The sequence below is a fragment of the Piliocolobus tephrosceles genome, chromosome 4 (genome assembly GCF_002776525.5).
Source record: "Piliocolobus tephrosceles isolate RC106 chromosome 4, ASM277652v3, whole genome shotgun sequence".
Lineage (NCBI taxonomy): Eukaryota > Metazoa > Chordata > Mammalia > Primates > Cercopithecidae > Piliocolobus > Piliocolobus tephrosceles.
Window position 1 is genome coordinate 112649481 of NC_045437.1, and position 17077 is coordinate 112666557.

Here is a 17077-nt window from a genome sequence, read left to right on the forward strand (position 1 = left end):
TTTGTGTCTTTTGCCCACTTTTTGATTTGACTTACTAGCGGTTGATTTGTGCGAGTTTTGTGTCTGTTTGTGTATGTGTGTATCTGTGTGTGTATACCAACACATACATATCTATATATTTTTGATGCTAATCACTTGTCAGTTGTGTATTTGTGAATATATTCATCCAGTTTATAACCTATCTTCACTCCCTTTACATATTTATGATAAAGTTTTAAATTTTAACATTGTCAACTCTATCATTTTATTTTATAGACAGTGTTTTTCATATATTGTTTAAGATATCTCTCCCTACTCCAAGTTACAAAATATATTCATTTATGTTTCCTCTTAAGTCTTTTAACATTTTGTTTTGACATATAGGTCCTTAATCCATCTGCAGTTGATTTTTGTACACGATGTTAATCAGGAATCCAATTACATCCTTTGTGCAAGTGATACCACAGTGTTTTCCTTTTTTCAAAAATCTTTTTCTGCTCCCTTTGTTCTCCATTCATCTTACATTCCTCCTCTGTTATGTAACCAAAGTTCACACATGAGAAGATCTGTTTCAGAGCTTTTATACTTTTTTGGTCAGTTTTGGTCACATTACTGTTCATGTACCACATTATTACTAGAGCTTCATAATAGGTTTTACATTTATAATAGCTTCTGGTATCTTATAGAAAAAGTCCCCTTTCACCTGTGACTATTCCTGTCTCTTTTCTCTTTCATTTAAATTTTAAGAGTTACCTTTAAACATTTTATGAAAAACTCTGCTGGGATTCTGATAGGGGAATTGCTTGATCTTTAGATCAGTTTGAGGAGATTTTTTTTTTTTCTTTTTTGAGATGGAGTCTCGCTCTGTCGCCCAGGCTGGAGTGCGGTGGCACGATCTCAGCTCACTGCAACCTCTGCCTCCGGGTTCAAGCGATTCTCCTGCCTCAGCCTCCTGAGTAGCTGGGATTACAGGCACCCACCACCACGCCTGGCTCGTTTTTCATACTTTTAGTAGACATGGAGTTTCATTGTCTTAGCCAGGATGGTCTCTATCTCCTGACCTTGTGATCCACCCACCTCGGCCTTCCAATGTACTGGAATTACAGGCATAAGCCATCACACCAGGCCAGGGAGAATTGATTTCTTTACAATATTCCTTTTCCTATCCATGAATATGGTATATTTATGTTTTATAATTTTCCCTATAAAGATCTTACACATCATTAGATTTAGTCCTAGATATTTGATAGTTTTATCATGAAATGGTGATATCTTTATATATCTGTTGTTTGCAGCTAATGTATAAAATACTTTCTTATACTAATTTTATATCTATCCCCTTGCTAAACTCTATTATTTCTAAAAATTTATAGGCAGACTTTTTTTGGTGGTTTTGTCTATGTAAACGATTATATCATCTCCAAATAATGGTAGCTGTCATACTACACTGGGTGAGAGACTTCTAGGAGATAGTTGAACACAAGCAGTGACAATGCTTGTCTTGTACTTGTCCAGTTTATGGGAATGCTTATTTGTCCGTTTAGGATGATGTTTGTTCTAGATTTTTACTATATATATACTTTTTTTTTTTTTTTTGAGATGGAGTCTCACTCTGTCACTCAGGCTGGAGTGCAGTGGCATGATCTCGGCTCACTGCAGCCTCCACCTCCCGGGTTCAAGCAATTCTCATGCCACCGATTCCTGAGTAGCTGGGATTACAGGCATGTGCCACCATGCCCAGCTAATTTTTTGCATTTTTAGTAGAGATGGGGTTTCGCCATGTTGGACAGGCTGGTCTTGAACTCCTGGCCTCAAGTGATCTGCCTGCCTCAACTTCCCAAAGTGCTGGGATTATACAGGTGTGAGCCATCGCACCTGGCCTAGATTAGATTTTTACTTTATGTTCTCAATCAGGTTAAGAAAATCTCCTACTACTTAACGTACTATGAGATTTTTACTATAAAAAGGAATTGAATTTTATCCTGTTCTTTTTATGCAATATTTCTTCTCTTTTAATTTGTTATCATGGTGAATTATATTTACGGCTTTTCTAATATCTTTGCAGAACTGGGACAAATCGAACTTGGGTATGGAATATTATCATTTTTATATATTATTGCATCCTGTTTACTTATATTTTGTTTATGAATTTGGCCTCTATTTTCAGGAGTAAAATATTGGCTCAAATTTTTTTCTTATATTGAAAAATTAAGAAATATTGGGAAATATTTCTTCTTTTTCTTTTACATAAAATTGGGATGATCTGTCCTTTGAAGGTAAAAACTCACCTATAAGGCCATCATCTGGGCCTTGTGTTTTCTGGGAAGATATTTAACTGCTGCTTTAATTTCTTTAAAAGTTATGTTTTAGTGAGTTCAAGATGCTATAACAAAATACCATAGACTGGGTGGTTTATAAACAGATTTATTTCTCACTGTTCTGAAGGCTGCAAATCTAAGATCAGGGTGCCAGCATGGTTGGGTTCTGGTGAGAGTCCTCTTCCAGGTTGCAAACAGCCAACTTCTCGCTGTACCCTCATATCGTCGAAAGGGTGAGAGCTCTCTGGGATCCCTTTTATAAAACCATAATCCCATTCATGAAGGCTCTATTCTTGTGACCTAATAACCTGAAGTCCCCACCTCTTATTACCATCACATTGGAGGTTAGGATTTCAACATATGAATTTGGGGAGACGCATTTAATTCATTTCAAGTTATATAGGGTTTTTAAAGTTTTCGTGTTTGTTCTGCCCCTTTCCTCTCTTTCTGGGACACTCAATATGTTGGCGTGCTTGTGTCCTTGGGTCTATATGACTGTTTTTATTTTTTCCTTTCTGGTCTTCAGACTGTACAATCTCAATTGACATATTTTTTTTTCACTGATTCTTTCATCTGCCAGCTTAAATCTGCTGTTGCCAGGCGCAGTGGCTCACGCCTGTAATTTCCTAGCACTTTGGGAGGCTAAGGTGGGTGGATCACTTGAGGTCAGAGGTTTAAGACCAGCCTGGCCAACATGGTGAAACTCCGTCTCTACTAAAAATAAAAAAATTAGCTAGATGTAGTGGCGCGCACCTATAGTCCCCGCTACTTGGGAGGCTGAAGCACAAGAATCACTTGAACCTGGGAGGCAGCAGTTGCAGTGAGCCGAGATCACACCACTGCTCTCCATCCTGGGTGACAGCTAAACTCTCCAAAAAAAAAAAAAAAAAAAAAAAAAAAATCTGTTGAGCCTCTCTAGAAAATGCTTCATTTCATTTATTGTACATATCAACTTCAGATTTTGTTTGATTTTTAATAATTTATCTCGCCGGGCGCGGTAGCTCAAGCCTGTAATCCCAGCACTTTGGGAGGCCGAGACGGGCGGATCACGAGGTCAGGAGATCAAGACCATCCTGGCTAACATGGTGAAACCCCGTCTCTACTAAAAATACAAAAAACTAGCCGGGCGAGGTGGCGGGCGCCTGTAGTCCCAGCTACTCGGGAGGCTGAGGCAGGAGAATGGCGTAAACCCGGGAGGCGGAGCTTGCAGTGAGCTGAGATCCGGCCACCGCACTCCAGCCCAGGCGACAGAGCAAGACTCCGTCTCAAAAAATAATAATAATAATAATTTATCTCTTTATCATTAGACTCTGGTAAGACATCATTTTCATGCTTTGCTTTCAATCTTTTAGGTATAGTTTCCTTTAGTTCTCTTAACATACTTGGTTTTGGGGTTGTTTCTGTTTGCTCGTTTGGAGACAAGGGCTTGCTCTGTCGCCCAGGCTGGAGTCTTGGCTCACTGCAGCTTCAACCTCTCCAGCTCAAGCGATCCTCCTGCCTCACCCCCCAAGCAGCTGGGAGTACACACATGTGCCACCATGCCTGGCTATTTTTATTTTTTGTAGAGATGGAGTTTCACCGTGCTGCCCAGGCCAGGCTGGTCTCGAACTCCTCAACTTAGGCAACCCACCCACCTTGGCCTCCCAGAGTGCTGGGATTACAGGCATGAGCCACTGCACCCAGCTAACATATTTGTAACATCTGATTAAAGTCTTTGTCCAATAAGGTTAGTGTCAGCTTCCTCAGGGACAGTTTGCATTGATTGCTTTTTTTCTCCCATGTCTGGGCCACGCTTCTTTGCATGTTTCAGAATTGTGTTAAAAGCTAGACATTTTAAGTAATATGGCAACTGTGGAGATCATATTCTCTTCCCTCCCCATGGTGGTTTTTTCTGGTGGTGTAGTGCCTTTTCTGAACCAATTCTGTAAAGTGTGTTCTCTGTCATGTGTGGCCACTGTAGTCTCTGCTTGATTAGCTCAGTGGTCCTCTAACCATGAGATCGCCTTAATGACCTGGAACTCAGCCAAGAGCTTATAACTGCCTTAGACTTTACTTCCTCATTCTGCAGAGCTTCAAGGTAGCCAGTGGTGAGAGCTTAGGGCTTTCTAGATCTTTCCTGAGCATGCACACAGCACTCGGCATGAGCACATCCCTGTGCATATGAATGGCCTTCTAGATTCCCAGGAATATGTCACAGCCTTTCAAAGCCCCCTGTAGTCATCTCATAGTGACAGAAAGCAGATCAGTGGTTGCCTGGGGCCAGCAGTAGTGGGATGGGTGCACAAGGAAGTGATGAAAATGTTCTGTAACTTCACTGCGAGGGAGGTTACACAGGTACATACATTTGTCACCTCACATTGAACTTTATACTTTAAGCACAGTGTATATGGAAATTATACCTCAACAAAGCTGATGTTTTTAAAGACGTAGTTTAAAAACAAAACAAAAAACATGGTCTGCAGGAGATACCTTGCTCGTGATCCTCTAAAAAACAGGTCTCCACTCAGATACCTGCAGGATAAGGACAGGGTGGGCAAGGAAAAGGAGCCAAAGACCTCCAGGTGTGTAAGTGGCTTTTCCTGGGTAGGCCTTGGCGTGCTGCACTGACCCTCCTTGAAGGAGGAAATGCCTAGTCCAGTGCTGTGGGTCTGGGCCCAGGAGATGGGGCCTTAAAGCCTCTCTTGGTAAAGACTAGCTCTGTAGGAAAAAACAGGACACCCTCTCTTCTGATTCTGTATCTTCTAGGGGCTCCTACTGTACTTCAAGGGTACCTGACCTGGGTTGCAGTCACATTAGCTCCTGGAAAGCCAGGACAGCCCATGGGGGCCCCCGTTGAACCCCATTTACTACTGCTGAGGACTGTGTGCCCTAAGGGTTTTGGGGCCTGTGCTCTTGCCACTGGCCTTGGAACATGTGTGGCAGTTCTGCCTCACCCTCACTCTGGGCATGGCCCGCTCTGCTGGGGCATATGACATGTTCTTTGTCCCTGACTCAGTTTGGGGGCAGCCCAGTGTCCTGCGCTGTGGGGCTGGCCGTCCTGAATGTCCTGGAGAAGGAGCAGCTCCAGGCTCATGCCACCAGTGTGGGCAGCTTCCTGATGGAGCTCCTCAGGCAGCAAAAAATCAAACATCCCATCGTCGGGGATGTCAGGTGAGGCTCTGGGGGCAGCAGTCACCACCAACCTGCCAGGGCCCAGTGTGGTACCATTTTCTTCACCTCCTAACAACCTGGGATGGTGGGGTTATGTCTGCTCTCAAGAGGAACTGAGACACTGAGAGGTGCTATTGCCCAAAACGGCACTCCCGGGGAGGAGAAAGCCAGGATATGACCTGACCCCTAGCTATCCCCAAGCCTCTCTGTCCACACCAAAGATCCCTCCCAGCCCAGTTATTCCCTGAAACGATTCTCACCACCTTCTGAAGGTGCCTCCTGTGCTCAGCCTCCCCAGGAGGCACAGGTAGGAGCCCAGACGGGGTGAGGCGAGCACCCTGGCCCCTCAGGCATGGCCTCCTGCGATGTCATCACCTTCCTCTGCAGGGGCGTTGGGCTCTTCATTGGTGTGGATCTGATCAAAGATGAGGCCACAAGGACACCAGCAACTGAAGAGGCTGCCTACTTGGTGTCAAGGTATTTTCTTCTTGAAACAAGTTGCTTCCTGGAGTAGGAGACACCACAGGTGCCTCTTTGCAGGGCCAGAGGCCCTTAGTGGATAGGAGGCTCATCTGTACCCCCGGCACTCTGGGCCACAGACTTGATGGTAAGAGGGCTGGGGCCGGGGTTGGTGGTGGGCGGGGAGACAGCTGATGCTATCCGCTGAGGACAGAGGTAAGTGGTTAGCAGTTCTGTACCCAGTGCCTGACTGCGAAGGCTGCAGATGAGACACAGGCTGTTCCCACCAGAGCAGCACCTCTGCCTAGAATGCCCAAGCTAGCAGGGCACTCAGACCCAGGAACCCCTAATACCACCTTGGCCTGGAGAAGGGAAGCACCTTCATTCACACCAGGGAGCTGTGGCAGCACCACTCAGGGTTGCCATGCCGCGCGACAGGTGGTTGGGATGGACAGGACTCCTGCTCCTAAGCTGGGCTGGGGGGTGTCTCAGAACTCAGACTCCACCGGTCCCACTGCCCTGGCTTGCTTGTCCTTTCACTTGGACCCTGAGGCCTCAGGACTTCTTCTCCTTCTAGTTTAATGATTATTCCCTTTTATCTCCATTCCCCAGGCCTCCCCCTTCCCCCACTGCCACCATGGAAAGCTCTTCTAGTATTTGATGTGTCCTTATTCAAAGTGTGAGACATGCATGGTATTGATGTAAATCTCTCTGTGCTGTGTTTGAACTTGGCCTTTCCTACTCCCTGCCTTCTCTCTGCTGTCAGTCACATCCCCAGCTTACCCCCACCCCGCTCCCAGGAGTCTCAGGGATTCGGAATGGTCGGGTGGCATGGAAGGAAACAGATCCCAAGTTCAGCCTACTCTTTCATCCCACAGTACCCTGGGGGTGCTTTTCCAGTTCAGTGAGGAAATGGGTAAGTCACCTGCAGTCACCCTGCTAGGTGGCAAGAGCTCAATCTGGCCCCAGGGCCGTCTAACTCCAAAGTCCAAGCCCTGTCCTTTCTGGCATGGCCATGGTCAGTGCCAGAAAGACTGGGATAGGAAAATGAAACCAGAAGGTAGACTCCCAACCCCCAAGAAATAAAAATAACAAGGGTTTACAAAAGAATGGGAACAAGGATCAAAGAATATAAGCACAACCATGCAGACCCCTCGTCTCAAAGATGAGGTTAGACTGTGGACTAAAAGTGATTATTAGCTATAAACGATGCTAAGATAAAGCCATCTTCCTAAGAAGAGGTGGAAATTTTCAACTGGAATTTTAAGATAACCCGGAGGACAGTCCAGGGAGATTCCTGAAGCTCGTGAGGGACATGTGGGGCCCATTACACCAACTGCAATGTTGGGCATTATCTATATAAGAAAACAATACACATCATGTCAACCACACAGAAAACCAGAGAATGCAGGGACTCTTGTTGCAGTCTGCTGTTTCCCTGTGGCCATTCATTCTTGGCTTCGACTGTGGCTCCAGGGGTTAGGTGAGACAAGGTGCCTGTTCTGGGGGGCAGCAGGCTCAGGACCAGGTGCAGTGCACCCCAAGCAGGGGCTGCTGTGGGCCAGATGCACAGGACCTTGGTAGGGGTGACCGGTAGTGTCTGGCAGGAACTGGCCCATGGAAGGCTCTGAAGGCAGTGTGGCCGGAGCACTGGACGTGAGGCCAAGGCCAGGCTGAGGAAGGCCAGGAAGGCCTTGAAGGCCACGTGAAGGGGTGTCCTGTCCTCACAGGCTGAAGGAGAACTACGTTTTGCTGAGCACTGATGGCCCTGGGAGGAACATCCTGAAGTTTAAACCCCCAATGTGCTTCAGCCTGGACAATGCACGGCAGGTGGTGGCAAAGCTGGATGCCATTCTGACTGGTGAGCTTGAAGCCTGAGTTTGGCCATGTCTCTAGAACCCAGCCTGAAGCCAGCAACTAGAGCCTCCTAGCATGGAACAGGGAGGGGACAAGAGTCCAAGAGCAGAGGTACGTGTCCTCTGGACAGTGCAGGGAGCAACAGAGAGGGTCTTTCATGCCCAATCTGCTCCTATTCCTGCCTGTGCCTAAGAGCGCTTCCTGGGCTGTCAAGCAGGTGGGAGCTGAGCCACCACCCAGCCTGCCTCGGCAGGCATCAGATGTACGCAGGGCAAATCAGTGGTGGGCCTGAGAAACAGGCCATAAGAACTACAGTGGGAGTTGAGACCCCATTACCGCCAGCCTAGAATGTAGAGATGGCAATCATTTCATTCTGTACGAGGCAGGTCACATGAGGCTGCTGGGTGGCTGAAAGATTTGTACCAGAGACTGGACGCAAAATGAAATTCTACCCCACATTCCCCATCACCTAGGATGGTCGTGGTCAACCCAGAGTCCCCCCTAAATCCACTTACAAGGAAATCTCATGGCTGTGTGGCCATTTATAGCTCAGTGAGACCCCACATAGGCAAAGTTGCATCTCACAGTAGAGATCAGAGCTGTCAGCCAAGCAACCTATGCCCTCCTACCTCTGGGTGATCACTGCTACCCACAGGCATGCCTAATCCCAGGGCTCTGGAGCTGGGGGCAGAGGCCCATCACTGCTGGACACAAATTGGAAGCGGTAGGGATCTGACGAAAAGGAGTGTTTGTGGGGAGCAAAGGCTGGCCACAGAACAGGCTTAGGGATCCTGGACAGAGACTAGAAATCTCAGAGGAACTGAGGGCTGGCTTTGTGCTTTTCAGGAAACTGCTGCCACTCCTTTGGGGAATGGGACATGGGTGTGGATAGCCAGAGGGCCCAATCTCTAAACTGTCCTCCAGTTTGGACACTTAAGTCACAGGGAATCTTCAGCAGAGAAAGGTGACTGAGTCGGTGTGGCTTTGTGGTCTTTTTCAGACATGGAAGAGAAGGTGCAAAGTTGCGAGACGCTGAGGCTCCAGCTCTAAGCTAGCCCTGCTCTGCCTAAGTGTACTCCAGGTGAGTGGGCCTTGCTTCTTGCTCTTGGGAGATGCAAAGCGGGTTCCTTACCATCAGCAGCAAGCAGCCTTGGAAAACAGCCTTTTTTTTTTTCTTAAGACATTTTTTGTTCTGGTTAATGCTCCTTCCGAAAGGTTAGTTTCTTCAACACTGGAAAATCTCCAATGCTTAGCTTGCACTTGAGGGCAGAACAGCTATGTCCCCCCTTGAAACCTATGGGGCTGTATCCATGTGGAACCCCAACCCACAACCCACCCTTGCCTCTTGTAACCACCTAGTCGTATGCCCCAAATGCTAGACCTGGAGTTGGGCTCCAATCCAGCCAGTAAACATCCCCTACCAGAGCAGGCTTTTCTTCACCAGCCAGGAGGGGCACTATTGTGCCCCAATTCAGCTGGCCCTGGCACTGCCCTAGTGTGTAAAGAATCGATTTTCATTCCTCAATCAGCCAAGGTTGGTGTTCTAAGGTGTCCCAGGAGGGGACATACCTGCTGGGGATGTGAGCCCTCCCTGCCCCATCCTCACTCCCCATAGACCTTATTCCTTTCTTTAAAGAGGGCTCAGTCCTAAGCAGGGCAGTCCTTAAAGGACACCCCCACAACTGGGCCTCCTGCAGAAGAAAGCCCAAAATTCAGGGCACCTGGCACCCCCCACCCTGAGCAAGAGGTCTCACACAGCATATCCCACACTCACCCAGGCTTGGGGGTTTTTAAATTTTATTTCAAAAGCTTGGATAGCTTCAATATCCAGGTTGTGGCAAAATCAGGACACGTGTAAAATACCTTACAATACATTAGATTCCCAAAAGGTACCAAAAAGTACAGTAAAATTAACACTTCCATTACAGGAAATGTATGACACAAATAATATAAAATTAAAAGGTGAAAAAAAGGTGACACTGGTTTCCTAAGATACAATTTACTCTTTACAACCAGGGTCCACAGGTCCAGGCTGCAGAGCGGCAGCAGGAAGCAGAGCCTCCCACCTGGTTCTGGGGGACCTGGTAATAAAAATCAGCCCATATTGGCACTCTGGCCTCTCAGACACCACACGCTGCCTAAACAACTAGAGCTCTGGAAATAGTAAACAGGAGAGTGATTTCCATGGGGGAAATTTTAAATAAGATGCACATGGGACAGGCCATAGAAAGTTTGCCAAGTTAAATTTGGTACATAATTGTGTTCACTCCATATCCAAACAAAGCATGTGTGCGGTCAGTTGGTCGCTCCTGCTGCCGCCTCAGTATGGCTTGTAGTTATTCTGATGGCCACCACGTCGCTGGCTCTTGCCGTAGTTTGTACTACCCTGACCTAGGGATGAGAACAACCATAGCAGCTACTATTTACAAGCATTTGCCTTGTGCCACGCGCTTGATACGCATCTTCGCAGGATCCTCACCAGCCCTGTGACAGCAGAGATTGCCTTCCTCATGTTACTAAGACCCGGAAGTCTAAGGCTCAAAACTGAGTAGCTCCCATGGCTGAGCCAGGCCTGTCTGACTCCAAAGCCCCTGCTGCCAGTGGCTCCTGCACTGTCTGTCCTGCCTCCCCTGGGGGTGGGTGAGCGGATGGGGCCTCCCTCTCTCCTACTTACTGTAGTCGTAGCCGGGGCCGTAGCCGTAATAGCCATAGGGCGAGTAGTCGTAGCCGCCATAGCCAGGCCCGTAGCCCTGCTGGTAGCCGTAGCCCTGGTTCCAGTAGTTGCCGTAGCCCTGATTCCAACTCTGACTCTGACCTGTGGGGGGAGCAGGGCACAGGGGCCCGTGGACCATTTAGCATACGCAGGAGCTAGGATGGAGGAAATCCTGCCCTTTGGGTGGCAGGGTTACTATGGCAACTCGGGCAGAAGCCAAGGGGCTGCTGTTCTGGTGTACAGGGCCCTGGGCCCAACCCTGCATCTGAGAGACCCAAGCAGAGGACCAGAGACCAGGACACTAGCTTTACTTGGGGCAAACAAGGCAGCTCACTCACTCACTCACTCTCTGATCACTCCCACTCTCCTTGGCAGCTTGACCTTTAAAAAGATGCAGTTCAGGCTTTGGAGTCAGAGGGGCCTGGGATGGAAGGGGATAAATGCCTGGCACAGCTCTGCCCTACCCACCCTTCTGCCTACCTGCTCACAGGTATACCAGACTCAGGACATCCACAAAGCCAAGACACCCATCATGTCCCCTCCCCCAGAGTATAACATAAATGCTCTCTCTGCCCTGGGCACCCAAGCCATTCCAAGGGGCAGCAGCAGCAGCAACAGCCTCAAGCACACAGCCCTGACCCAGAGCCACTCCTATTCCTGCTCGTCCCCCACCTCACACAGTCTGCCCACCCCTGCTGCACAGCACCAGAGGGAGCCCCAAAACAGGTTTGGAAGGCTCCATGTAGGCAGGGAAACAGGACCCATCTTCATCCAGGTTCCACTCACCTCCACCTCCACCGCCACCTCCACTGCCTCGGTTCCCTCGGTTGCGGTTTCCACGGCCCCCAGAGCCATACTGCTGCTGCTGATAGACTTCTTTGGGCTGGGCCACCTTGATCTCACACTAAAAGCCAAGAGGACAGTGGTCAGGCGAGTAGGACACAGGGCAGTGACTGCACAAAGATCTTCACTGCAACAAACATCAGATGGTGGATCAGGTCCATTTGCTCAAAAACAAAAAATGCTAGTGTGGGAGGTCACCTCTGAGCTAAACAAAGCTCATGGAATCCCAACTAAAACCACGGGCCTTCCAGCAGAGAACCCTTCCCACAGAATGCAATGGAGATGGGCATCTCAGTCCCAGGGCAACTCCATGTCTAATGGAGGCAGGCAACTGGGCCAACTGCAGCCCAGGGGAGCAGAGGACAGGCTGGGAGCAGGCATCACACCTTGGTCCTACTGGGCTACAGGGTCAGACAAGACTTCTCAGATGAGGGGCCTTAGACAATGAGGTTTTAACATCTTTTTCTCTTTACAGAAGAAACTCATCTCATTCAAATACATGCTATTGAGAAGGCGACCCTGACCTCCCTCTTACAGATAAAGTCAGCATTCAGAGGCTCAGGGTGGGGGGCCTGCCTGAGGCCATAATGCTACCCACCCCCCTCCTCCTAACCACTGGTCTGTTGGGATGACCCAGATGTCTGCATCCCCTCAAGTCAGTCAATTTCCTTTTTGTCCACTGAGGGTGGGATGGGGTAGGCTGGGGTACTTTCAATGCTCCTGCTTAAATAAGTTAGACCAGACCAGTGTACTTCTAAAGAAAATCCTGACACGCACCCCCATTAAAAATAGTACATTTTACAGTGTCCCCATACAGTCATACTTTTAATCGGCAAAATAATGCAATCTGATATATTCTATCCTACTGAATTAAAAATACTGAATACAACCAACTAAATATACTTACTCCTAAGACTCACCACCAGTAGTTTCACTTCAACTTTGCCTTAGAGGCTCTTCTCACCCCATTTCCCATTATGGCACATAGAGAAAAAGGCCTCTTCATCACTGTCCAATGGAGTAATAACCAATGCCTCCCTTAACTGCCTCAAAGACTATCGCTTTATAGAAAATTTAAGACTATCCTAATCCAATCTTCCCAAACTCCCAGCCAGGACAGAGACTTCCAGGAGCTCCACCTGTCCTACCTTATCTGGCTGCCAACTCCTGCTCAGAAACAGAGCCTGCCACACCCTGCCACTGCAGGCCGCACCCACAACTCCCAACTGCCAACTTTGAAGCGTGAACTACCCTTTCCCTGACCAGAGTTCAGGAGGGAGGAAGAGCTACACGTCTCTGCACATGATTCCACTCATTTGAAAGCACAACCGACCCTGGATTTAAGCTGGCCAGGACCCTGGGAGATATTGGAAGGATTTTTGCCTGGATATAGGGTTGACTTAAAGAGGTGCCCAGAAGACCAAATGAGGCAGTTCACGCCTGTAATCCCAACAGTTTACAAGCCTGAGGCTTGAGCTCAGACAACATAGTGAGACCAGGCTTTAAAAAAAAAATACAATACCGGGCGCGGTGCCTCAAGCCTGTAATCCCAGCATTTTGGGAGACAGATCACAAGGTCAGGAGATGGAGACCATCCTGGCTAACACGGCGAAACCCAGTCTCTACTAAAAATACAAAAAAGTTAGCTGGTCATGGTGGTGGGCACCTGTAGTCCCAGCTACTCGGGAGGCTGAGGCAGGAGAATGGCATGAACCCGGGAGGTGGAGCTTGCAGTGAGCTGAGATCGTGCCACTGCATTCCAGCCTGGGCGACTGAGCAAGACTCCGTCTCAAAAAAAAAAAAGAAAAGAAAATATGAGCCAGGCATGGTGGTGCATGTCTGTGGTCCCAGCTACTTGAGAGACTGAGAATGGAAGATCCCTTGCACCCAGGTCAAGGTTGCAGTGAGCCATGATAGTGTTACCGCACCCCAGCCTGAACAAAGCAAGACCCTGTCTCAAAGCAAAAAAAAAAAAAAAAAAGCTCAAAGCGCCAAAGCGGATGGAAGTGGACAAAGATTTGGTTGTAGAAGGAGGTAGAAAGGCTCTGGAGCAAGAAAAACTTCAACACAGAGGAAAATCAGTGAGTTGCAGAAGTTCTAGGATCTTCTGAGACCTTAACTGCAGGCTTCATACACCCTGGACTCAAAAATCTAGAACACTGTCACCTCTAGCTTTAAATGACGAACTAAAGAGGCTACTCAACCTACTCTATTCAGAGGCCACCTTCTCCTGCCTCCCTCACATCCTGTGTTTGTTTACTGGCAGCCCTCCCAGCCTGGGAAGTCTTTGAAGGATCAGAACACTGCCCCAATCAGGGCAGCATACGCTTCAGAGAAATAAATAGTAAGGTCTAACCAACCTGGAGAGCTCCTGCACCATGGCCCAACCTCTAACCCCCACTCCTCTAAGGGCCAGCTCTCCAGCAGCACAGGAGGCCAAGCAGAGTTGGGGACGCCTTACCTTGCTTCCACTGATGGTATGGAACTTTTTCTCCAGAACCTTCTTCACAGGTTCTTCTTCTTTAAAGGTGATAAACACAAAACCTCGTCTTTTGTTCAACTTTGGATCCATTGGAAGTTCAATGGCCTCAATCTGCAAAAAGCATAGGCAAACTCAGGCTCAATACCTCTCTACCCCAGAGCGTATAGGGGACTCACAGGAGAAAAGACCCCACTGAAGGCAGAGGGTGAAAAATAAGCCCTGCCTGGGAGGGTCTACTCAGCCACGGATACCAAGGACCAGAAAGAAGGCAGCCTTAGGGCAGCTGATGGGCTACTCCCAGGGCCACACTCACCTCCCCAAACTCGCCAAAGTACTCCCTGATCTTTTCCTCAGTGGCTTCAGGATTCAGACCCCCAACGAAGATTTTCTTCACCGGGTCCTTCTTCATAGCCATGGCCTTTTTAGGGTCAATGACACGGCCATCCAGCCTGTGCTCCTTCTGGTCTAGGACCTGTTCCAACAGAAAGGGGTCAGGCTGACTCAGCAGCATGAGCCAGACAAGGCCCTTCTCTCTAAGCCATGAAGACACCAGCCCAGATACAAAAATGTGTTTCACCCCCTCCAAATTCTACCCCAGCTTAACTTCCCAACCCAATCTTCTTCAAACCTCAAGTACAGCTGGCTTACCTCGACACCTAGAAAGCAGTCCTCACCCTTAAGCCTTTGATCATGCTCTTTCTGCCCAAGCAGTCCCAGTGTGAGGCCCATCTCCAGAAGCACAGCAGGGACTCAGCACAGGCTGAAGATGGGCTGCAGGGGATGAAGTTCTCGCTCCACTCCCTACTAGCTGTGACCTCTTCTACTTAAATGTCTGAACCTCAGGGATTTGGTTTTTGTCCTGTAAAATGGGGCTAACAGCCTACCATAGCAATCTTGGACTCTCTTGTAATCCTCCCAGATGTTTAGCACAGTGCCCAGAATAGGCACATAAAAGGTAATGAATGTCAACTATAATCTTCCCGAACCACTCCAGCACATACTCTCACTCCCAGCTTAATTTGTATTTTCATCCCCTCAAAAACCGGAACATAACCTCTGGCTTTGCCCAAAGCACTCAACCACATGCAGAACACACAAACTAGTCATGCTGTAAGAAAGGTGTCCTCTTAGAATTCAAATCGTTTCCACTGAGACTGCTGAAATCCAGCACCCAGCTTACCTTCTCCACACTGGCTGCATCTTTGAACAGGATAAACCCGAACCCTCTTGACCGTCCAGTGTTGGGATCCATTTTTATTGTACAGTCAACGACCTCTCCAAATTTAGTAAAATAGTCTTTTAAATCTTTTTTGCTAGTATCCCAGCTCAGGCCACCAACGAACATTTTTCTGAAATGGTAGGGTGAGACACATGGCAACAAGTCTTATAAGCAAGCTGTGATTTTGGAAAGGACTGGCCCTGGCAAAGCTCTCACAAAGTCTACAGCTACCCTTAGAGTCTGCAAGGTGCATCTTAGAAGGATGTTAAATTTCCACTACCCTCCAAGTTCAATTCAACCATGACCCTAACGAAGCTTAACAAGGCTCTGCAGCCCCAGGCTGTGAGAAGCAAAGAAAGGACCACCTCACCAGGGACATGGGCCCTAACTACTCACAACTGGAAATTCATTTGTTATCTACAACCATGTATCAAAGGGCCAGCGTCTTCACCACCTCCTGAAAACTCTTTTCAAGGAACTCGAGGCTTCCGGGAGCCAAGCCCGCCCAGGGTTCAGACCGTGACTCCGCCCCCGGGAAAGGCGGAGGAGGGAGGCCTGGGCCCCGGCTCGCGCCAACTCCGCCCACGCAGCCCCGGCGCAGCCCGAGACGCCGCCGGGCCCCGGGTCCGAGCGCTTTCCCTCTTCCGGGCTATCCGCCCGCCCCTGCGCCGGCTCCGGCCCCGGCAGCGCACAAACGGCCCCCGGGCGGCGCCAAAGTTGACCCAACAAACTCCTGCAAACTCCAGCGCGAGTGGCAGCGCCAGGCCCGCCCGCGAACGCAGCGGCGACAGTCCGCGGGCCGCACCGGCCCCGACCCGGGCCAGGCCGCCGCCCCTCCCCCCGCCGCGTGGCGCCAACAAAAGGCGGCTCTGGAACAAAGGCGGCGCCCCCGTCCGCCCGCGCCCGCACCTACCCCGCGTCCTCCTCGTTCTTGCTGGCGTTGATCTGGTCGCCCTCGGCGCCGTTCTGATTCCCGCTCGGGGGCGCCGCGGTCGCGCCTCCAGTCCCCGCCGTGGCGCCCGTGCCAGCCCCGGCCGGGGACTCGCCTTCAGGGGCGGCCTCATGTCCGTTCTCGGTGGCGCCCGTCGTCTCCATGGGCTGCTCCTCGCCCGCTTCCGACATGCTAGGCCTAGGCGCGGCGGCTCCTGCAACCAGCGGCGACAGCGCGTCAGGCCGGCGCGGCTCCCGCCAGAGCTCCCGCCCGCCGGCCGCCGCTCACCTCGCCGCCGATGACGCCGCGTGGCCCGCTTGTCCCCACCAGCCGGGGAAGGCGCCGCGGGCTCGGCCGCACTCAAGCTCGCGCTGCTGAGGCCTCGCCCCAGTCAGCCCACGGAGCTGCTCCAACTGTGTCTCCTCCTCCTTGGCCGCCGCCGCACGGGAACCAACGGACACAACCAAGACACCTCCCGCGCGGTGCCGCCGCCTGACAATGCCGACTCGTGGCGCCCTTTATAATGCCGGAGCCGGGGACCACGTCGCAACAAAGTGCACACTCATTGGCTGCTCACGTCCGTCACTCAACCTAGCGTCAACGTCCTATTGGCCGCGACGGCGCGCGCGCTCTAGACCCGGGCGGACTTTGTCCTCATTTTAGAACCCGCGCCACTACGGCCCGTACGGAGGGCTCCCGCAGCCGGGCCGGACGGCACCGGCGCCGGGTCCTGGGGGGCGAGCAGCCACAGCACAGCGGTGGGAGGGCCTAACCGGACTGTAAGCTCGTCGAGGCCCTAGTCCCTTGCTCTCGAGCACTCCATCCCAGCATTGGCAGCCTCCCCCTCCCCATGTCCCAAAAGAGGAAACTGGGCTGGAGAAAGTTTCGCAGTCCAAGGACGCGTGGCTGGAAGTGGCAGAACCCGAGCTTCCGAGGTTGGGAGAGTGGGGTCCTGCAAAGTCCTCAGCACGGGTCGGAGGGAGGGGGCTGAACCCGCCATCCCCCTGGACCTTGGTGCCCTCCAAGCCCTGGGCTCGCGCCTTGCCCGTCGCCTCCCCCAGAGATGCCCTGCAGGGACTGTGAGACCTTGGTGTTTCCCGATCCTCGGTCCCCTAGCACCACCTTA

The 17077-nt window shown here is 50.3% G+C and overlaps 2 protein-coding genes across 10 annotated transcripts in view; one reads left to right on the forward strand and one right to left on the reverse strand.

Annotated features, from left to right (window-relative positions):
- The window catches only part of PHYKPL (5-phosphohydroxy-L-lysine phospho-lyase), a 26597-nt gene extending 13673 nt beyond the window's left edge, over window positions 1-12924 (forward strand). For 2 of the 7 annotated variants that reach the window (XR_002726666.1, XR_002726668.1), the window contains exons 9-12: window positions 5293-5447; window positions 5835-5924; window positions 6785-7767; window positions 8764-8781. Coding sequence is in view for 4 of the 7 variants with exons in the window: in XM_023193718.2 (XP_023049486.1) it covers window positions 5293-5447; window positions 5835-5924; window positions 7637-7767; window positions 8764-8813 (426 nt within the window). In the remaining 3 variants the exon portion in view is untranslated. Of the gene's footprint in view, window positions 1-5292; window positions 5448-5834; window positions 5925-6672; window positions 7875-8763; window positions 8845-11794; window positions 12214-12430 lie in introns of those variants that run through there. The other 5 variants (XR_002726667.2, XM_023193718.2, XM_023193717.2 and 2 more) reach the window with 5 other exon arrangements.
- Window positions 9526-16505, reverse strand: HNRNPAB (heterogeneous nuclear ribonucleoprotein A/B). Of its 3 annotated transcripts, XM_023193721.2 has the most exons (8): window positions 16240-16505; window positions 15934-16165; window positions 14982-15150; window positions 14115-14273; window positions 13781-13912; window positions 11263-11380; window positions 10438-10578; window positions 9526-10154 (listed from the first exon to the last, which is right to left on the reverse strand). In XM_023193721.2, the coding sequence occupies exons 2-8, from the start codon at window positions 16140-16142 to the stop codon at window positions 10084-10086; spliced, it is 999 nt and encodes a 332-aa protein (XP_023049489.1). In that variant the 5' UTR covers window positions 16143-16165; window positions 16240-16505; the 3' UTR covers window positions 9526-10083. The 3 variants fall into 3 exon arrangements, with proteins under 3 accessions (XP_023049489.1, XP_023049490.1, XP_031791313.1); XM_023193722.3 differs by lacking the exon at window positions 10438-10578; XM_031935453.1 differs by having other exon boundaries at window positions 15934-16505.
- Window positions 16506-17077: the final 572 nt, after the last annotated feature.